At 39.2% G+C, this 20,395-nt stretch overlaps 5 protein-coding genes across 6 annotated transcripts; 2 read left to right on the top strand and 3 right to left on the bottom strand.

Annotated features, from left to right (window-relative positions):
• Positions 1-13: 13 nt before the first annotated feature.
• On the top strand, positions 14-3,968 carry LOC140788137 (RNA pseudouridine synthase 2, chloroplastic). Of its 2 annotated transcripts, XM_073137268.1 has the most exons (7): positions 14-409; positions 503-646; positions 1,005-1,259; positions 1,592-1,791; positions 2,669-2,747; positions 3,105-3,280; positions 3,378-3,968. In XM_073137268.1, exons 1-7 carry the CDS (start codon positions 71-73, stop codon positions 3,478-3,480), a joined length of 1,296 nt encoding a protein of 431 aa, XP_072993369.1. In that variant the 5' UTR covers positions 14-70; the 3' UTR covers positions 3,481-3,968. The 2 variants fall into 2 exon arrangements, with proteins under 2 accessions (XP_072993369.1, XP_072993370.1); XM_073137269.1 differs by lacking the exon at positions 2,669-2,747 and having other exon boundaries at positions 34-409.
• A 186-nt stretch (positions 3,969-4,154) lies between these two features.
• On the bottom strand, positions 4,155-8,207 carry LOC140787969 (probable hexosyltransferase MUCI70). Its single transcript, XM_073137014.1, has 7 exons — positions 7,814-8,207; positions 7,559-7,735; positions 6,649-6,720; positions 6,373-6,569; positions 5,292-5,707; positions 5,023-5,207; positions 4,155-4,648 (listed from the first exon to the last, which is right to left on the bottom strand). Exons 1-7 carry the CDS (start codon positions 7,896-7,898, stop codon positions 4,275-4,277), a joined length of 1,506 nt encoding a protein of 501 aa, XP_072993115.1. The 5' UTR covers positions 7,899-8,207; the 3' UTR covers positions 4,155-4,274.
• A 473-nt stretch (positions 8,208-8,680) lies between these two features.
• Positions 8,681-10,361, bottom strand: LOC140788014 (serine/threonine protein phosphatase 2A 57 kDa regulatory subunit B' alpha isoform-like). Its single transcript, XM_073137094.1, has 2 exons — positions 9,196-10,361; positions 8,681-9,056 (listed from the first exon to the last, which is right to left on the bottom strand). The coding sequence occupies exons 1-2, from the start codon at positions 10,216-10,218 to the stop codon at positions 8,760-8,762; spliced, it is 1,320 nt and encodes a 439-aa protein (XP_072993195.1). The 5' UTR covers positions 10,219-10,361; the 3' UTR covers positions 8,681-8,759.
• Positions 10,362-11,357: 996 nt separating this feature from the next.
• Positions 11,358-15,398, bottom strand: LOC140788013 (uncharacterized). The gene is made up of 5 exons (XM_073137093.1): positions 15,163-15,398; positions 13,551-13,802; positions 13,277-13,420; positions 12,471-13,190; positions 11,358-12,037 (listed from the first exon to the last, which is right to left on the bottom strand). Exons 1-5 carry the CDS (start codon positions 15,286-15,288, stop codon positions 11,723-11,725), a joined length of 1,557 nt encoding a protein of 518 aa, XP_072993194.1. The 5' UTR covers positions 15,289-15,398; the 3' UTR covers positions 11,358-11,722.
• An 851-nt stretch (positions 15,399-16,249) lies between these two features.
• On the top strand, positions 16,250-19,662 carry LOC140789748 (uncharacterized RNA-binding protein C25G10.01-like). The gene is made up of 7 exons (XM_073139556.1): positions 16,250-16,374; positions 16,481-16,500; positions 17,970-18,101; positions 18,191-18,290; positions 18,361-18,510; positions 19,046-19,115; positions 19,217-19,662. The coding sequence occupies exons 1-7, from the start codon at positions 16,372-16,374 to the stop codon at positions 19,444-19,446; spliced, it is 705 nt and encodes a 234-aa protein (XP_072995657.1). The 5' UTR covers positions 16,250-16,371; the 3' UTR covers positions 19,447-19,662.
• The last annotated feature ends 733 nt before the right edge of the window (positions 19,663-20,395 follow it).

Raw genomic sequence — 20,395 nt, 5'->3', positions numbered from 1 at the left:
GGCCCAATAGAGAAAACAATATCTTTTCAATCCGAAAAGAAACGCACACCTCCCTCGTAGCAGTCGAAAAATGCTATCTTTTCCCGCCGCCGCGGCCACCGCCACCACTTCTTCGTCTTCCATCTCCTCCTCTCTCGCCTTCCTCCGTGGAAACTCTAGATCTAGGGTTTCCAAGTCGCTCTTCTCCTCCTCTTCTTCTTCTTCTCCACGCAATTTGGATCCGCACCCGTCTCCTCCACCCAGGAGCAACCACGCCGGGTTTCGTCTGGAAGAGACGGTGGATTCGGGATCCAATAAGTCCAGGCTCGACGCTTGGATTTCCTCTCGAATCGAAGGCGTTAGCCGGGCTCGTATCCAGTCGAGCATCCGATCCGGCCTCGTCTCCGTCAATGGCCGGACCATTGATAAGGTTCTGAACAAGCTCGCCTTTTCCCCTAGGGTTTCCGTTCTTGTTTACTCAATAACTCTCTCACTTGCGTTCTAATTATCTTTTTTCTGGCAGGTTTCGCATATTGTAAAAGGCGGGGATTTGATTAGTTGCACGGTTTCTGAGTTGAAACCCCTGAGGGCGGAAGCGGAAGACATTCCCCTGGATATTGTATATGAAGACGAGCATGTTCTTGTCGTGAATAAACCTGCACACATGGTGAAAACTCTTTTTGCTTGCAGTAAAATGTAGGCCGTTTTTAAAAAAAAAAATTCATTGAGGTTTAACTCGTGTAGTAAGATTGTTGATGATGTCCAAGACTATTAGGTTGTCTTCTCATCAGCTGAGATAAACCATGGAGATTGTTAAGAATTGAAGAAATCAATAGACTCCTCTAGACATTTTCTAGCTATCTTGATTAATTCTCATGTGACTTTTCTTCTATAATTTTGTGGTGAGCAGGACTTTCTTTTTTCCAATATTATCCCTTAAAACGTTTTTTTTATAGTCTTGATCTCAATAAGTTATCATAGTTTGAATCCTGTGTTGCTGCTGCTTATTTTCTGGTGTCTTTTAGGTTGTTCATCCAGCGCCTGGAAATGTTAATGGCACCCTTGTGAATGCTGTTCTTCATCATTGTAGACTTCCAACATTTACCTGCGTGAAGAATAATATGATGGCTGACTTGGATTCTTCTGATGAGGAGATTGATGCCATTCATGTTGATCAACTATCTGCAGAAATAAGTCCAGGTTTTCATGAGGCTCTTGTGCGCCCAGGAATAGTGCACAGGCTTGACAAGGGGACAAGTGGACTGCTTGTTGTTGCCAAGGTAACTAATACTAGCTGAATGGCCACACAGGTTTATCTTCATTAACTAGCTATCTCTATGAAAACAAATTTTTAGCTTAGTGTTAAAAGAATACAATTAAAACATATTGCGCTGAAGCAAATCAAGTTATTTCAAATGATTTCCATGTTAGATATAAAATATGTTGAGCATATTTCGCACCACTTGGATCTAGTAACTTTGCTGGTTTATAAGCAATTTTGTTTTAGAATATTCGTGTTGGTATAAATTAACTTATTCTGAGATGCGTTACTATGGTAGGGTTGCCAGGCTGAAATTCAGCTTATACCTTTTGTATTTCTCTTTGATGGCAGGATGAGCATGCTCATGCCCAATTAGCAGAACAATTCAAGCTGCACACCATCAATAGAGTATATGTAAGTCTCACATCTGGTGTACCTAATCCAAATGCTGCACGAGTTGAGATACCAATAGCTCGTGACCCCAATAATCGAACACGTATGGTTGCTGTTTCTGCTTCAAGTCACAGACATGCTCGCCATGCTGCTAGTAGGTGATTCATGTTCTTCTTGCGTCTTACTTATTCCCAATGTGGTATGTATTGCAAGGAAAATAGTTGACACAAGATTAAACTGAACTTGCTACTCAGGAGGGACAGCTTAAAGCATTGTCCTGGATGGGCAATCTTATATAATAACAAAACTACGAAAATTGGAACTCCTAGGTCCAGTGATGAAAACAAAGCAGGATCATATTATTACTTGGTTTATAATATCACACTAAACCACAATGACAGAAATAAACACCAAAATGGTATTAGGCTCATGTTATAATTGTTTTTAAGTTAATTCCCTGGTTTAGTTAGTCTACAATGGTGTACAATTCCTACATATCTTATAATATCTAGTTAGTTAGATGATTTTAATTAAAGGGTATGAATATATACCTTCTCAATGCTGGCATTCTCTAACTCTTTGACTCTGCTTGCTCATGTTTGGATCAAGCAGTGTTTGATTTAGCTACCTATGAGGTTGGAACATCTGTGGTTATTTGTTGCATACCAAGAAATAGAGGTAGGACTAAGCTTGGCATACCTTTAATAATCAGTCACAGACACTTCCCATGTGGCTCCTTATGGTTAAGGACTTGAGGTGTAACACTAGTAATAGATATCTGACGGATAGAATTCCTTATAGAAACAGTTATAGATATTGTTGCTGTAGACTCATGAAGTGTGCTTTGTGTCTGAAACCACCATTCCTGGCTCAGGGTCCTGATGGCATATACCAATTTGATGGTTTGTTAGGCACTAAAAAGCGTGCTCTTGTGCCTGGTTGGAATCTAAGTGCAGATCAATCTGATATAAGGCTTATGTTGACGTTAGAGAGTACTTCACCTTTGCAATTCTAATTGAGCTGTCCACACGTCAGGTATGAAGTAATTGAGGTTCTTGCCGGTGGTGGATCCGCACTAGTGGAGTGGAGATTGGAAACAGGGCGCACTCATCAGGTACTAAAACATCAGTGAGCCTCTTCATAGTGGAATAGAAACAACAATACTCAAGACATTGTTTTATTGCCTTACTGAAGTATGACAAATGCTTTCTCAGTGTAAACTTCAGAAAATTGCGTGAACAAAAAATTTCAGAATAATTTATTTCTGGTGTCCTTTGATTTTTTTTTAATCATGTCGAATTCGTGCCAATGTCAATCAAAAGTTCATTATTCTCCTTTTTCATTCATATGCACATACTGATTTGGATTGCTGCACTCTAATCTGGATATTGCTTGGGCATAAAATTTTCTCTCTGTTGTTTGCTGTTAATTATCTTTTCCCTTGCCGCTTTTAATTGATGCCCTGTGGTAGATTCGAGCACATGCAAAGTACTTGGGTATTCCTCTTCTCGGTGATGAAGTTTATGGAGGTACCAAAAGCATGGCACTGTCGCTGCTCAAGCCAAGAATTCCTTCAAGATACCATGGCCATATCTCAAGCCTGATATCAAAGTTAGAGAGGCCATGCCTTCATGCTTTATCACTTGGGTAAGAAAGCACTAGATACATTTCATTCTGGTATTTCTCGTCCACTTTTGTGATGTTGACTCTTTAAGTCATCTCTTCATAACACGACCTTTTGCAGATTCAAGCATCCGCACACAGGAGAGTTTCTCCAATTCTCATGCCCTCCACCTAATGATTTTTCTGAAGTTTTGGACCAACTTCGGAACATAACACGTTCATGAGCAGGCAATTGAGCATGGCTGAGCAATTGCGCAATTCTACGATTGAAGAAAAGCCAAAATTTTATTTAAAGCAACTCGACACAGCTTCACGCAGCGCCGTCTCTCAAGCTAGTTTCTGAGATGCTGTTCTGTTCTTGGATTTGCATCAGAACAGGCACAGAAGAATGGCATCTGCACGCAGCTGATTTATACCCAACAACATTCTCAGAGAAGTCCTTAAACACTCTATCATGCAATGATACCCCATTTTAGTGATTGCAAGGGTTCAGAACAGGAAGGTATTGGCTGATTTTTGACAGATCTCTGACTCAAAAATGGTTTGTCCGGGAATAAATATTGACAGAAAAGAAAATTGTAATGTAAAAAGAGCACAAGATTCGGTCCAATGTCAGTTACGCAAGATGTCCAAACTATCATCAGAACTGAAAGTTCTTTTTCATGTACTATTCAAGCTACATATGTTTTTGAGATTCTAGGCTTTAGATTCACTGTGCTGTTTTTATTATATACTCCAAATCTAATGATCCAATTCTTGACAAATTTTGAACATTTCACTGCCCTGCCGAGACAATCCACCTTGGAGAATAGGAAATTAATTTTGGGGGTAGAATTCATCTACGTCATTAGCTTTCAAAAAATAAATTATAACTTTAATCTCATTAAATTGCCAAGTATACTTTAATGGGGCATCAAAAAATATATATATAAATGAATGTAAACCAAGTAACAACAAAAATTCTCCAATCATGTTAAGACCCCCCACCCACACCAATAAAAGGTTGAGAATTATAATCTCAGCCTGCAGGCGACGTTCTCGAAACAGGCGGGAGTTCGACAGAGTTGAGATCTCCTGGGTAAGGTGTCCACAGCCCTAATCCTCCCCTGCTCTCTTTTAGCCCACTCTTGTTCCCTTTAAACTCATCAAGAGATTTAACCCACTCGACAACAGAGGAATGTTCCCTAGTGTGTCTATGCAAGATGAACAACGAATTATATTCACAGTTGGGAAACATGAAAAACTTGAATGCATCTCCGAGGCGGTACACCGCATAGCCAAAGCTGAGTTGATCCCTAGGGGTTAAAAGATTGACCTCGTTGAACCAGAGGCAGCTGAACAAATTGGTCATTGTGGTGTGTTCTCGTATTAGGACAGCTCCCTCTGGTACATCTGCATTTAGTTTGGCAAGTAAATTTAGCAATAAAGCAAGAAGAATGGGAGTTCTTATATGCATAAACTATTTGGTACTATATCTAAATGGTTCTGTGCGAATCTTTACATAGACAAAGGTCTATCTCTATATCAGTGCATTATGAGTAATGCGATGCTCTACCACTGAACAGCCTAGATCAAGAAAGAGTATAATAGTAGTTCCAACTGAGTTCTACCAAATGTTGGGACTCTTTAATAACATTCCTGATTCCATACTTAAGGTGAAATAATGGCATTTGAAAATGTAGATGTTAAGAATATATAATGGAAGGATATTGAGAAGTGCTAATAGATGTCAGCTAGACTTGAGAAAAAAATTAACTTCTGCTTACCACTGATTGTCCTTTTATTCAGGTTCCATGGTTCCATCCCCTCATAACGGTAAATTTTCATGTGAAGATCAATTAGTGGCCGGGCATACCGCTTCCTGCGCTTGATTGCATCAGCCTCCTCATAGATACTCTTATGATGTTTATGGCAAGCAACTGCAAATGTGTTCTTTCCTCGCCAAAGATATCTGCTAATTTTACAGACTGTTAGGCTTTTGGTCTGAGAACAGAAGAAATAATTGAACTGGTTATTTGAAGTAAGAGGAGCTCACCTTTCCAGAATAAGCAATGGATCAACAATAAGTTCCATTTTTCCATCAATCCAAATGCTATACTGAGCTTGAGGAAATAATCTATGAGTCAATATCTTTGGAACCTTTCCATTCCTTCTAGGTTCATCATATGGTGGATGGTGCAGTGTCACAAGGCGCCAAATGCCCACCCATTTTCCTCCATCACTGTCCTCCCTAATGCTAGTGTTTTGCTTGATGAAATCAAGGGATACCTCATCCACCACCATCAGAAAGCAGAATAGCTTCTGGGAACGAAGACTTATGTTCGACGGTTGATGGGGAATATCGTATCCATCAAAAATACCAGAGGCAACCACAAACTTACATTTCCGTGCATATTTAACATCAACATCATCCATTTCTGCACCTCCATTTTTCATGAATCCGCAGTGTACCTAAGAGCGGGCGGAAGAAAACAATGTCTCAGGACCAAAAGGGAATGAAACAATAACATTACAATGTTATTACAAATTCAGTCACAAGAACAAAACAAATTGCTAAATAGATACTACAACTACCAACTTTGAGCACTGGAGTTTCTCATATCTTAACCGACATCAATGTTTCAAAGATAGAAGATCTAGAATTTCATTCATTGATTTTGGGAATAAAATACTGGGCAGTTTCTATTCCATGTACGACCCAAAGGAAGTCAACTGCTTACTGACGCAAGTTAAATAAATTAGTATAGGCCAAGAAGTAAACATGCAAAACTATTACCATAAATAAAAATTAGCCGTGAAAATTTTTGCCTGAGACAGACGACTGACACTAGTTCATTTTACATCATCAGTAACTCAGGTTATCCACTTATTCTGCTAGAAACGTATAAATTATATGGTGACACCTGAAAAAATGTTTGCCATATAAAGAAAAATAACTTGCTTGTGTCTAGATTACCACTCTAGAATGTGTCTGTTTTCAAGATTATTCATATCAAGGTCATTCGAAGGGAACAGAAGAACAAGATGAATGCATAAAATAAGGTGCAATATTCGCAAGAGACATTAAATGAGCAAATAATTATTTAATATGAGCACAGTATAAGTAGATAATTCACCTTCATAGTAATATTCAATTTAAAACTGTCTTCCCTCTGGGCCCAACTTTGATGCCCTCCAAACAGTGGAGAAGAATAGGTATTTTCAGTGTCTAGCTCATCAACTTTTATATATGACAAATGTTTTGGAAGTTTATCGGGCGTCCTCTCCGGAATAACTATGGTTTCAGGATCATCTGCAAGAGGAATAGGGCAACCTAATCGCAAAATGCAGCAAAAAAGTCAGACAATAGAACCCATCATGATACATGCCCAAATATTGCAACAAAATCTTACGATGGAGTGATTTTGGTGACAGTCCCATCGTGTCTAACATGAGAAGCACTTTACTGTCTTTTCTACAAAGAGCTGCAGGAACATATAAGGAGAAACCATGTAATGTCAGAAATGAAAACTACAATTGCAGCCACTGTTCAGTAAAATTAGGAAAGGCAGTGATGCTAACAAGCTCCACAAACTATTTGACATGCACCAGCATGGCAGACTATGATAATAGGAAATCATCGTATTTAAATATAAAGATAAGAATTTATCTGCATTACAGCATTACTTATATTGACTTGGAAAAGCAATTGATAACCACCAAAAAAGTGTTGAACATGTACATGGAAAGGCTAATAGCCTAATAGGAATAAGTGTGTGCAATTGATAATTAGTTCCTTTTATTAATTTTGGATATTGAAAAGAAAGAAGAATGTTAAAAAAAATAAAACAACCAGGGATTATCAAACATCAAAGTTGATGTAATTAGACTCGCAAGTAGCATATGCAAAATTTTCAAGACAGGGATGAAGACTAACGAATTTATGATTCCTCCATTCTGCACGAAAGAATCAGGCAAGTAATCCTTCACAAGAAATTAGGAATAACTTGTGAACAGGACTTGCTGATTAGCATGATTAAGTCTGCATCACAAGAACCTCACTATGTAGGATGCACTCATATTTTTACAACATGCTAAATTGCTATTATGCCGTAACTTATCCAATTAACCAAAAGGATATAAACATCAATATCAAAAAGAACCACGACAAAGAGAAGAATAATAAAGCAAAATTGAATCCTTGGGGCACGAATCACACTGTAAAACTCTTGAAACTGGAAAGAAACTATAACTAATCAAGACTAAAACAAGATATCTGATCGAGGAACAGGAAAAAGGAAGAATCTTGCACCTTCCTCGTACCTGAGAGGAAGCTGATAGAAGAATGACAAGACCACAGATGGAACAACAAAGCGACGAGTATGAGCATAACCCAAGCAATGGCCGACACGAACACCAACCGGATGAAACCCCTCCTCCAAACCATCCTGAGAGGATCTTGTGAGATTCTTTCGGGGGAAAAGAGACCACCATCGTCATCTAAAACAAAGGAAACCCATCAAAACCCTAGCTACACATCTAAACAAGCTCCAAGAAGGCAACTTTCGTGCCTCTGACCTTTGCTTTGAGGTGTCTGATCGCTCCGATCCGCCCTTCGAGACGCTCGCAGCAAGAGCGAGCGCTGCTGGGCTTCCGCTTCCATCGTTACCTCCCGAACTCCATCTTTAAATCCGATTACAACGAGAAATTTGGACGACAGTAAAGCAAATTCACTCAAAGAATAGATGAAATAAAGATTTCAAGATCCCAAGTTATTAGTTTTTTTAATCTAAACTGGAAACAAGATGGGATTTTTAAGTTGATTTCGAGGAGAAAGAAGAACTACTGCTCGACTAGAAAGAATGGGGTATAGATAAACATAGAGTAATAAGGAAGTGGAGAAGGAAGCAAGAGAGGAACACGGTAGATCTGTTGGGGGGGGGGGGTGTTGGGTGGGAGAGAGATGCGGCGCGTGACTTCGAGGGAAATGGGGGGAAGGAAGTGTCGAGCGGAGCGGATCCACTCATGAAGCGGGTTTCGGATTTGGATGAGACTCAATTATATCCGGGAATTCTTGCAGTCGCGTGCGTATCTCTTACATCAATATTGGATTTGTTTGCACATCTTTAATTAAGAAGTTAATAAAAGATCTATTAATGTATTATTTCGGGATTAAAGGATTTGCAAATCGATGATAACTTCTCCAATGCCAACAAATCAAGTCTATGTTATTTTACGCGAATAGGTGAATTTGATTCAAGTATAATTACACCTCCATTGAGTTATTGCATACATTTCACTATTTTTGCTGACACTTAGATTCTCTAACTATATAAAATCTCCTAAATAATTATTTCCTTAATTGCTCGTCTATATAAAAAATTATGGAGTTTTTCGTAGTATAATTAATTTTTTTTAATAAATTAGATCTAATAAAACTAAAACTTCTAATGTTTTTTTGCATCATCACCAAACTTAAGGCTTTCCTTCCTCTGTGACATTTATGTACATTTATATTTTGGATTTATAATCTCCCAGCCATTTCCACCATCTCCCACATAGCTCTCCTCTTGATCTCTTCCTGCCTTGCTATGGGCTCCTGGTTCTTGATCTCCTCAAGGCACCTGGAGTACAGAGTGGGCTCCATCTCCTCCAGCAGCTTCTTGACACTTGTAGTGAGATGGTGGATAGACTTGCTCCAATGTGAGCTGAGGTTATTCTCAATGGCTTCAACAATGGGAGGAAGTATTTGATCCATTACTCCTGATGCCATCTCCACAAACTGCTCATTGCTCCATAAATAGAGGGCCCTTTCTGCTACCTATATAAAGTTTTTTTTTTATTTTAAAAAAAGGCCATTCTATCAAAAATCTAACTCTGCTATCCATCCATGCATGCATGTATATATATATATATATATATATAAAATAAATTGTAGTAGTAAAGGAAAGAAATAGAACCTGAGAGTTGCAGCTGCTCATGCAGTTGGCTATCCTGGAGCATATCCTCACAGCCACCTTCCCAAACTGATGAGAATCCAAAACCTCCACCAACTCCTCCAACTCCCCAATCATCAACACCTCCTTGTGGCAATTGGCGACTGGCCAATACCTGACCATCCCCTCCACCACCACCTCACCCAACTCCATCTCCTTCTCCACAAACTGGAACACGCAGTAGCACAGCTGCTTGTAGAAACCTGGCATCCCTCTACTCTTATGGAGTGGCATCAGAACTCTCTTCAACAACGACTTGTGCTCCTCTTTGAGCGGCACCACGAACCCATTGATTATGCTCCCCCATATCTCCAGCAACTCCGCCACGCCCAGGCCGCAATGGCGGTCGGCCTCGAGGAGCGCGTTGCGCATCGACTTCCGCATGAAGGCGCGCTCGCCGGTGAGCTGGGAGTAGAGTTGGTGGTAGGTGCTCTTGAGCTTGTGGCGCTCGCGGGGGTCGGCGGAGTGGAGGAGAGCAGTGAGATTGGAGAGGAAGGAGTGGGTGATGTGGGAGTGTAAGGATTTGGAGTCGACAATGGCGAGGAGGGCGGAGAGGGCGTCGTAGATGAGGGTGAGGTGAGGCCAAGAGGGGGAGAAGGAGAGAGGAGGGAAGTAGTCGTCGACATCGACGACGAGGAGGAGGAGGAGGAGGGGGTCGGGTTGGGGAGGAAGGGGACGGAAGAGCAGGGCAGAGAGGAGGGAGAGGAGAGGCGGGACGAGGTGGTCGGGGAGGGGTTTCTTGCAAAGTCTGAGGGTGGAGAGGAGTTGGGAGATGGTTTGGCGATTGGTTTCTTGGGCGGAGAAGGGGTCGGAGGAGGAGGAGATTAGGGAGAGGAGGACGGAGGTGGCGGATTCGGGTTCGGGTTCGGTCTCAGATTGGGGTGGTCGGGGGAGGGGGAGGGGGATTGGGTTCGGGTCCAGGTCGAATAGGCGGCGGAGGGTGGTGGATTTCTTCTTGGCTTTTGGTGCGGTTTTGGGAGCGCCCATCTCTTTTTCTACTTGTTTCTATCTCTAGATCACCATGGCTGCTTCGGATCGATGTGAGGAAGAAGAAGAAGAAGAAGAAGAAGAAGAAGAAGAAGAGAGAGAGAGAGAGAGGGTTGTGGTTTTGTATTAATTGCTTTGGTTATTTGGCGGGTAATGGAGGAAGAAGCCAAATGGAGGCGAAGGATTCGGTGGAAGGTAGAGTTGTAAATTCCGACGGTTGAGGTGGAGATAGAGATAGCACATAGAATTGGTTTTAGCTTCAGCTAGTACTATTCTTCAACTCACTGTGTTATTTTTATTTCGTCCAATTTACCCTTATGTACTTCTTCAAACTTTACTATTTAACTCTTCTCTAATGGAGTTAAATGCTCAAAAAAAAAAAAAGTAAGCCTTGCAGTATCTACATCACATCAATAAAGAACAAAAATGACACTTAATTTTTCTTAAACCCATTTAACCCTTTAAGATATCTTACTCTAGTTAAAAGAAAAATGAGAGCAAATACACCAGCTTCGTAGCTAAACTCAATCCAAACATACATGATCAAGCTGGGAAATAGAGAGTAGCAAGAAATCAGAATGCCTGATTGCATCAACTTTATGCAGCTAGGTACTTGGCAGTTTGTGAGTTGCTCTACTGGACTAGTTAAATGCCATTTGTAGTTTACCTGGCAAGTTATTGTTTAAGGTAAAAACGATTGTATAAACCTTGAACCTGTCAATAAATACTAAACTTGCTAAATTAACACTCATTAGTGTGATTGTCAACCAAAGATAATCTCAAGAAATAGGATGTCTACTCTAGTAGAATGTGAAAGCATTTTTGTCCCTTGCCATCTCATTAGACATCTAATGAAGCATCAATTGTCCATGGCCTGGCCTATCTGTCATAAGCTCATTCTGAGCAACTTCTATGGTGCTACTAAGTTCAGAGGTGTCTCCCATGTGTTGACAGCCATCTAACAAACAAGTAACACATGGTAGGTACTAAAAACAAGATACATCAACAAGTGGAAAACAGCAGGTTAATTAACATCATCTCCACAATAAAATAAAAAAATCTCTTGTCAGACAGTAATAATGAATATTATGAAGCCCATATGATAGATTACAAACCAAAAACAGATAAGGTTTTTCTCATTTGAGACAAAAAGAAAAAAGAATTGCTAGATTCATTTCATGTTCCTATCAACCAGAGGAATACTGTACAGACTAATAAGAACTCTAGAATAATGAGAAAAATATATATATATATAGAAAGAAAGGTGTATGAAATGTATATTCTAATTTCTACTTTGAGAGGCTTAAAATGGAAGATTGTAGGGAATCAGAAGGCTCCTAGAGGTCTCCCCAGATGCTCTTCTACCAGCATAATTTGCTACAAGATTCACTAACAATGCATTCTTCACCATTTTCAGCAGTTTTGACTTTTATCTTCACAGCATTGCATCATCAAGTCCAAAGGAAAGCTAAAGTGAGAAAGCCCTAATTTCTAATTTTCTGCTTCATCTGATAACATGTGGCAAACCATTCATACAGTCATTGTGGCCATTGGAATTAAGGTCATTGCCATAATTGTGACCATTGTTGCTTCCATCTTGTTGGTCATCATCGTCGTCGTCGTCGTCATCGTCTTCTTCATCACTATTACTATGATTGTCATCATCGTTATCATCAACGTTCTCATCATCGTACTCAAAATGCATGTCCATATCGAAGTCACTATCATCAAATACATCATCACTGTCATCATCGTGATCATTATCGTCATTAGAGTTGGAATCGGTATCATCAGATGCAGACAAATTGTCGGTCGAGATCTTCCAAATAAAAAACAGAAAGCAGATCAGAATTTTTCTCCACCATTCAAATCATGGATACTAGTTTGTAAAATTCTCTACAACTTTTTTGACAATATTCTCAACAAGAAAATGTATATTGAAAAATGTCAGGCCTAAATATCATGCTTCAACGATGATGATAACTGATGAAGAACAAATAACCCATGAAAATGAAGGCTAATTAACAATACAAAACTATGTCTCATCAAAAGTAAAGATCTTAATTGATCAAATGATTATCACATTGAAGGCCGAATCATCAAGGTCATACTAATAAACATCTGAAACTATATCCAGGTAAATATAAGGGAAAAAAAAGTAGTAACCTCGCGATGGCCAAAAGTTATGGATAAGAATGAGCAAAAGAAAATCCAAGATAATCAGAAAAGGTTGGGATAAACAGAAAGTGTACCTCATCCATACTAGATGGTGAAACTGCTCTGTTTGCATCAGGACTCCAAATCTTGATGTCCTTCTCAATGCCACTACTTGCAATCACGGTGGAAGAAGGATGGGGTTCGATGCAGTTCACCACCACTTTATCTCCCTCCGTTGCACGCAAAAGCTCACCATCTTTCTTTGTCCAAATAAATATGCGACCGCAATCTGACCCACTAGCAACATACTCACATTTGGGACCCAAAAAACTCGCGCCCTTGACTGTATCCCTGTTGACATGTCCCCTATAAACCTGGAGCCCACACCTGCCACTTGGACTATGAGAGGATGCACATTCAGCATCTTCATCCAGCATAGGCACTGGAGCAGAATGGACATGATTTGAAACTAGTCCTTCCTTCGGAAAGAGATAGATATGCTCTCCACTGTAAGATACTAGCAGCTCACTGGAATCAGAATAAGCCAATCCTGTTATTCCATTAATGTCCCTACCTATTAGATGTGGAGGACAAAAGAAATTAGTCGGACAACCAGAATCACTTGATCCATCCCAATTGTATTTGCGAATGTCGTAAACTCGAGCATAGTTGTCAGTTCCTGCAATTGCAAAGAGATTGGGGTTTCTTGGATCTATTGCAACAGCACGCAACTCAACAACTGATGTATAGGATGACATATCCTGAATAGACCAGCATGTGAAGAGCTTTGTAGCACATTTTGTCCTCAGATCATACTGTGCGGATGGAAAATGGTAAGGCTAATATAAAGCAGCAGATAGAAGGAAACTTCTAAAAGAAAGGAAATGGATTAACAACTCACATGAAGAACTACACCATCTTCTCCACAACTATAAAATGTGTGGGGACTTCCTGGCTCAATAGCCAACTTATGAACCCAGCCCTCATGTTTTGCAAGCATCGTTGAAGCTACTGCTCCGCTTTCCATTAACTGAGTATATCTTACCTGGAATAATAGAAAACACAGACAATACATATGATATATCAGTTAATGGAGAAACAACACACACACGCACATATGCATGCATGCTCACACAGTGAGAGAGAGCATGCGAGAAGTGACAGAAAGAGAATACCTCCCCATCTGCAGCACATGTAATGATGGTCCTGTCATCAGTGTAGGGCATGAACTTTGCTTGGAGAACATTGTCAGTGTGTCCAGAATGGAATAACAACTTAGTCAAGCCAACTTCCCAATTCCAGAGAATTATCATTCTATCATCAGATCCTGACAGAAGAATACTACCATCTCCACTGAAGCTTAGAGTATTCACACAGCCTCTGTGTTTCTGCAGCTTTCTCTGGATTCCTAAATGCAGAACAAGATCCTGCACCAAGAAACTGAGTAGTCAAACTCAGAGAACCAGAGGAATAACTAATATTGTTCAATAGATATTCAAAAGAAAATAGTATAATCGAGAACAAAAAGCTTAGCATCAAAACTGTCTTCTGGCAGCTAAAATTTGTTCTCCAACCAAAGTCATACTAGGAGAGAATTTCCTTGGTTTTATTTGAGAAGAGGAGGAGAATATAAAGGTCATACTTTACAGGTCCTGCTTTCCATTCTAATAACATGACTATCAGATGCGTCGTCCACATGATGAAATAAACTTACTCAACCAAAAGTGTTTAAGCAGCCCAATGTACAATCATTCGTCACACATGTTGAATGAAGTTCAAAATAAAAGGTGTAAAGATTATGTACTCACATCATTGCATCAATTGACATGCAAGTGTTCATTAAAAGAGCAAGTCTTATTTGACCGGTAGTTCCAGATGTATAACTACATGATGACAATTTTACAATAACTTAAAGGAGCAAGACAACTTGTACATACATCAAAGTCAACATGTCTTTTTTAGTTTTTTTATCAAAAAACCAAGATATCTTCTTAATTCAAGTTACCATTTTCTTAGGAGAGCTTGAAAATGATTATATCATGCAAGAGAAATGGTGTCTTTGTCAAGCAATTTCTTATGTTAATATATTCATCATCATCCTCATCATTCAACAAATGGGCCTGGTAATACAGCTCCAAAGAATTGATTGATTTTAACAAGAGGCTGCCCATCTAACATCAACCCTCTATAGAGTGGTTTCACATTCCCGACTAAAGCAAAATCAAACAATAGAGACTTCTCACAAAAGCTATGAGGACGGTTAAACTGCTGGACAATAAAACATAACTTATGCTTGGGTGGAAGTTTTGTAAAAAATTCGAACTAAACCCCTAAAGTGTATCAACTTTCTTCATTACAATTACGCTAATGCAAACTAGAAGAGTAAGAGCAACCCTCCACAAATCCCTCCAGACTTGGGAATAGTCTGCACGAGGGAGACAAATGATACATTTTTGAACTAGGGATTTGCCTTTTCTTCTCAAGGAAAAAGCTCAATTCCATTAAATTAATATTACTTGAGCCAAAGGGGGATTTAAGCCAAATTAAGTGTATGCATGATCTAATTTAGTGCAAAAGGTCATAACAGATTCTTAATTATGATAGTTTGAAAATTTAAAAAAAAGAAAACAATTGTAAATTTTTAAAAGGATAATGTCTATGAATGCCCATTAGGAAAACGGGGAGGTTTTTAAGCGACAAATATCAAGGTATAGATTTTCTCGCAGAATCAGATCAAATCATAGTTCTCAAAGACAATCCCAACGGGGGCTGTAAACAAAAACTGACCTCGGAAGCCTTGATGCGATTGGCGAAGGTTCTCGGGGCAACTTTGCCGACCTCCCTTCCCCATAGGTTAAAGAAGCCTCTCTCCGCGCTGCTCTTCCTTGACGAGAAGACCCTCTTAAAGTTCATCACCTCAGATGTTCGACGAAATGCACGAGAGAGTGGGAGAACAGAAAAAGAGTAGCAGAGGAGACGGAGACGGTGACGGATACAAAGCCGGAGGAGGATTCGCGAGTGCTTTTATGTTGTATGTAAATAACAATTAAACTACAATAGATGGTTAAACTACAATTTAATCCCCACTTTACCCCAATATAATTATATTTATTTATTTTTATTATGTTTAATTAATCTACAAGTTAAATTTGAAGATACTCATACAAAACAATAAATAACTTAATAAGATTTTTAACGTATTAAAAATAATAACGATCTAATTTTAAAATATTAATGCCAGAATAACTATTACTCTATTTAAATAATAAGAATATGAGAAGAAAAAAAAGATAAAAGTAAAAAAAAAAATGTCTCTCTCTTAGTTAATTATACAATAGAAGAGAAAAGAAAATAAGAGAAATTCTAATTTTTCTTTCTTTCTTCAATATTTTACATCGTGATGAAGTACTCTGTGCGAGAATTTAAAACTTAATATTAATAAACTAAAAACTCCTTATTTTTCTTAGCCTATTTAGTCATTTTATAGAGGTGAGAAAATATTTATAGTTTGAAAAAAGATGAACCCCAGAGAGAATATCTTATTTAAAATTGATTCTGAACTTTTCTAATTCAGATATATCGATGCGCACCAATCTAGCTCTGATCTTTGTGCAAAAAATTTCAAGGTGAATTGTTAAATTTTTTATTTTTGATTTATTTTTATTTACAAATTATATGTCTTGATCTTAGGATGATCCTAAATGGAAATCATAGTGATTTTTTTTTTTCTTAAAAAAATAAAAATTGCAGCTATAACTCCAACCATTGATAATAAGCATTTCTTAATTGGATCCAAACTATTACTGGATCTATCCAGGTCGATCCGACCCGACCCGTTTAGATCCACTCTGGCGCCGATCTTTATACAAGAGGCTTCTGTGCCATTACTAGGGCACTTCTGGAGTTTTGAAACTTTCTATTGATCGAGGAGGAGGAGAAATAGTGAACCCTAGCGGCTGGCTTCGGTCTTCTAAGTCTCCTTGCTTCCATCTCGCCATGGTGATTTCGATACCTATTTGCTTGTTTTGTCTTATATTTCCACTAGGATGCGCTGTCTCTTCTCCTAATACTTGTTTTCTTTTTCCTCGTTCACGGTTCTTTGCAGGCGGATTCTCCACGAAAGAGGTAAAGCTTTGACGCTTTTAGCCTTCTGCGATGCTATCTTTCTTCTTCTATTCCATTATTTAATTCTATCTGACTCGGTTATAAGGTTTAGGATTTTCTCCCATCTTGATTGGTAGTACTGGCAGCTGATTTCTAGGTCTTGAGATCCTTATGTTGCATGGATGTCTTGTGCTGCGTAAACTTGAGTAATATATCTTCTTGTCGTTTTTATTTTGTATCTATCGCATAAGTCTTAGTTATACAGTCGGTTTTTATTGATGGCTAGTGATTTGATATGGAGAAGGTTTGATGTGACGTCGATCATGTACTACCTACGTGTGGAAAAATTGGGGTCTAGATAGACTCTGTTCCTTATCTGTTCTCTCTTCAGGTTCATCTCTGTGAAACGATTAACAAAAAGTTAAACAGATTGAAAAGAAACTTAAAGAAAGATATGGGAAAAAGTTATAAGGTGTATTGCTTGTTTAGAAAATGTTTATCTAGGTAACCTAAAGAATTAAGCTGTAGACATCAATTACATTGTTATTCCTAGTTAAAAGGATTATGCTGATGAGAAACAGTTCATGAAACTGCTCATCCCTATTCAATCTACTCCAATATGAGCTCAGGGCATCTCAAGGATGCAGTCTTTCTTTAGTCATGTTTCTTGCCTCTTCATAATATTTTCGGGTTTGCTTTACTATCTGCAAACTGATTTAAGAAATGAGGCATATTAACCACTTTCACTATGGAAATAATGTAGATGGTAATGCTTAGATCTTCGTGCTAATATCATGGCTCATCTGCATATCTGAATAACATAGGCTCCTCAGTTTTCTCAGTAAACTTGAGACCATGTCAGGAAGTTAAGGTGCTAATTTTCTGGTTTTTCCTACTTGCTTGTTAACATTCAAAGGTCTCGCCATTGAGCGATCAAATGTTGTTCCAACAGGCATTCGCATTCAATTTATTGATATGTGTTTGATATCTATCAGTTTCACCCAAGATGTGGATGTTGCTGGTAAACATCTTGTTGATCAGATTCAGGTGTGGATTGCAGCTGAACTAGATGAGTGGACTTGTTTTGTCTTGATATGTATTCCCAAGATGTGGAACGGCTGGTGCTGGGCTGGCTTTCTTCAGACACAAATTGTCCTATACACAATATTTAACAAACTTCTTATGCATTGCCTTATTTTCTTTGCAAGTTAATCATTATTGATTGCATTTCATATCTATGTCACTATTGTTCTTTTAAAGTTGATAGAAATTTGTCTGTTTATAGCGGTGAAATGTTCTTTTGATCTAGAAATTATAATTAAAGGACCTCTAACTTGTTTGCTTTGGCCTAATGCAAGCTTGTTCATGAAAAGATTATGAATGTGTCTTATTCTGTTGAAGAGCTGCCCTGTTACCAGATATTCCTTCTTTTTCCCCCCTATTAATAGCTGTCTGGAATGATTGATCTAATGTAACCACGACGCATTCAGGTATTCACGATCTCCTTCTCCCTATGAGGATCGGCGTAGGTCAAGATCGCGATCTAGGGGTCGGTCTCAGTCTAGGTCTCAGTCTCCCGTTCCTAGATCACGGACACGGTCAAGATCTGGAAGCCGTGGCAGGTTTGTACCGTATTCTTAATTTCTTATTTTCCAAGCCAGTAAACTTGCTCTTTTAGATGAGATTGCACATCTTATTTGACAACTTGCAGGAGTGATGCTGTAAATCCTGGGAATACTCTCTATGTAACTGGTCTTTCCGCTAGAGTTACGAAGAGGGACCTTGAAGATCACTTTTTCAAGGAAGGAAAGGTTAGTCTGTACTACAACTTCTTCCTTGGGGGCGTAGATGAAACTGGTATTGATGATTCCATTTCCTCAGGTGGTTGGGTGCCATCTTGTTGTTGAGCCTCGTACACGCGCGTCACGAGGCTTTGCATTTGTGACTATGGATACCGTTGAAGATGCAGAGCGGTGTATCAAATATCTCAACCAATCTGTTCTGGAGGGCCGACACATAACTGTTGAAAGGGTAATTATTTGCATCTCAGCTCGGGTGATGATTATGAGATGTGTCCTTGTATTTTATCCTTCTTTGACTTGGAGGTTTTTGGTTATATTCAGAAGACATTGCGCAAGCTATGTGCAGCAATCAAGATGATGAGTTCACCCATTTCAACTTAAGTCATACAGCTTGATGAATGGACAGCCTAATGGTTTACCATGCATCACATCAACTAAACATAGCAAATTTCCAACTAAACAACATCAGCATTCATCTTCAACTCTCACAACAACTAATCAACGGACTTTATCAACTCTAATCAAGCATATATGGTACCTTACCAATAGCAATTATCAGATGTCTGCTAGTCAGGAGTTGGTGCTAGTGTTTCAGTGTTTGAATTTGTTATTTTTTGTCCTTGTTCTTTTCTTCCTCTCCTAGTATGTCTTCAATATCATGTTTTTGTAGTAACCTTTTTTGACAAAATATGAACTGCTATTTATTTCTATATCTCTTGTTGGTGGGATACTTGTAAAGAATTATGATTCTTGTTTGTCTTCAGTCGAGGAGAGGGCGTCCACGAACACCTACACCTGGAAACTATCTTGGCATGAAAAGCACCCGGGACACCAGTGAGTTTTCTTTCTAAACCCTGTTCTGTGATAATTGCCTTTATTGTTGCCTTTGCTGTTTGCTAGTGACTTGACTTTTCTCCCACATTTTCTTTTGACAGGTCGGTATGATCGTGGAAGATACCGTGGAGGGTATGATCGTGATGATTATGGTGGTGGCTATCGTAGATCTCCACGGCGCTCCCCCTATCGTGGTGGCCGTGATTATTCTCCTCGTAGGTCACCTTATAGTGGTAGGACAAGAAGAGAACGATCTAGGTCTTTACCATATTCCCCATATAGAAGCCCTGATAGAGGTGGCTATGGCCGCCACACAACTTATGCCAGGTAAGCTTAGTGTCTTTTCCTCATCGATTCAGGAAGTCAAGTTGGAAGTGGGCCTTTTCTGCTGGTTTTCACCACCTTAGATTAGTTAACTGTAAGACTATCACTGAAGGGCTTAAATATTTCTGTTTTTTATGCTGATGTATGCTTTGTTACAGTACACGTTGACTAAGATTCTTATCTGTATGCTTTATTATGGTAAATCTAGAGTAAGTTTTTTTTAGCCTGTGGGTAATGTTTGTAGTCATGGTTAGTTGGTACTTATTTTTCTCGAGTAATGTTTGAAAGAAGGCCAACAATATGTTGGCGATTACTCCACCGCATAGCTGTGGTTAGGCAATATGTGGGTGCCAAGGCGTGCTATATGTGGGCAATTACCCATCGCATAGCTGCGCTTAGGCAATTTGTGGGCACCAAGGCAGTCTTGCAAGACTAATTAGAGAGTGATATACTAGAGGGAGAGGGAGAGAGGGGGAGGGAGGGAGACCAATTGCTCACCAGTTGCGGTAGCAGAGGAGAGGGAGAGAGTCACCACTTGTCTGTGTGGTGCTTAGTCATCTACTGTTGACTGTTGAGATAGGAGAGATGAGGGTGCTGGAGCTAGGTCTCATTCTGCTGAAGGAGATGGATTTTTTTCCTTTTACTTAATGCTATGCACCCGACCCGTGAAGCCCGCCAAATCCTGGCCACATATTAGGTTAGTGGGGCGGCCGCCAAAACCAATTATGAAAACATTATTCTTGAGAAAAAAAGATGGTGAGTTCGGTCTGATTTTTACCATTTTGCTGACTGGTTGGTTCAGTGAGGCTATCGAGACATTTTGCGATATTTGTATCTTTTCTATTGAGGATGAGGCCTATGAATGCTCCACGAGGAAACTTGTGTTCAGCGGAATATTTTATTATTTTTTTGTGATATTTGTATATTTTTATTGAGGATGAGGCCTATGAATGCTC

This window comes from Typha latifolia, chromosome 5 (assembly GCF_019914945.1).
Source record: "Typha latifolia isolate L0001 chromosome 5, TyphaL0001v2, whole genome shotgun sequence".
NCBI lineage: Eukaryota > Viridiplantae > Streptophyta > Magnoliopsida > Poales > Typhaceae > Typha > Typha latifolia.
This window is presented reverse-complemented; position numbering and strand designations above follow the sequence as displayed.

What these genes read in the sequence shown, in the direction of transcription:
- LOC140788013 (XM_073137093.1), bottom strand. Translation starts at nt 15,288, where the DNA reads ATGAACTTTAAGAGGGTCTTCTCGTCAAGGAAGAGCAGCGCGGAGAGA. An exon ending in ATCGCATCAAGGCTTCCGAG is followed by an intron (nt 13,803 to 15,162) that starts GTCAGTTTTTGT and finishes TTCTTGGTGCAG; the next exon opens with GATCTTGTTCTGCATTTAGG. An exon ending in CACCATCTAGTATGGATGAG is followed by an intron (nt 12,038 to 12,470) that starts GTACACTTTCTG and finishes TTTATTTGGAAG; the next exon opens with ATCTCGACCGACAATTTGTC.
- LOC140788014 (XM_073137094.1), bottom strand. Translation starts at nt 10,218, where the DNA reads ATGGGCGCTCCCAAAACCGCACCAAAAGCCAAGAAGAAATCCACCACC. An exon ending in TGAGCAGCTGCAACTCTCAG is followed by an intron (nt 9,057 to 9,195) that starts GTTCTATTTCTT and finishes AACTTTATATAG; the next exon opens with GTAGCAGAAAGGGCCCTCTA.
- LOC140788137 (XM_073137268.1), top strand. Translation starts at nt 71, where the DNA reads ATGCTATCTTTTCCCGCCGCCGCGGCCACCGCCACCACTTCTTCGTCT. An exon ending in GACTGCTTGTTGTTGCCAAG is followed by an intron (nt 1,260 to 1,591) that starts GTAACTAATACT and finishes CTTTGATGGCAG; the next exon opens with GATGAGCATGCTCATGCCCA. An exon ending in AAACAGGGCGCACTCATCAG is followed by an intron (nt 2,748 to 3,104) that starts GTACTAAAACAT and finishes GCCCTGTGGTAG; the next exon opens with ATTCGAGCACATGCAAAGTA.
- LOC140789748 (XM_073139556.1), top strand. An exon ending in GCGGATTCTCCACGAAAGAG is followed by an intron (nt 16,501 to 17,969) that starts GTAAAGCTTTGA and finishes CGACGCATTCAG; the next exon opens with GTATTCACGATCTCCTTCTC. An exon ending in ACTTTTTCAAGGAAGGAAAG is followed by an intron (nt 18,291 to 18,360) that starts GTTAGTCTGTAC and finishes CCATTTCCTCAG; the next exon opens with GTGGTTGGGTGCCATCTTGT.
- LOC140787969 (XM_073137014.1), bottom strand. Translation starts at nt 7,898, where the DNA reads ATGGAAGCGGAAGCCCAGCAGCGCTCGCTCTTGCTGCGAGCGTCTCGA. An exon ending in TTCTATCAGCTTCCTCTCAG is followed by an intron (nt 6,721 to 7,558) that starts GTACGAGGAAGG and finishes ATGTTCCTGCAG; the next exon opens with CTCTTTGTAGAAAAGACAGT. An exon ending in AATTGAATATTACTATGAAG is followed by an intron (nt 5,708 to 6,372) that starts GTGAATTATCTA and finishes GCCCGCTCTTAG; the next exon opens with GTACACTGCGGATTCATGAA.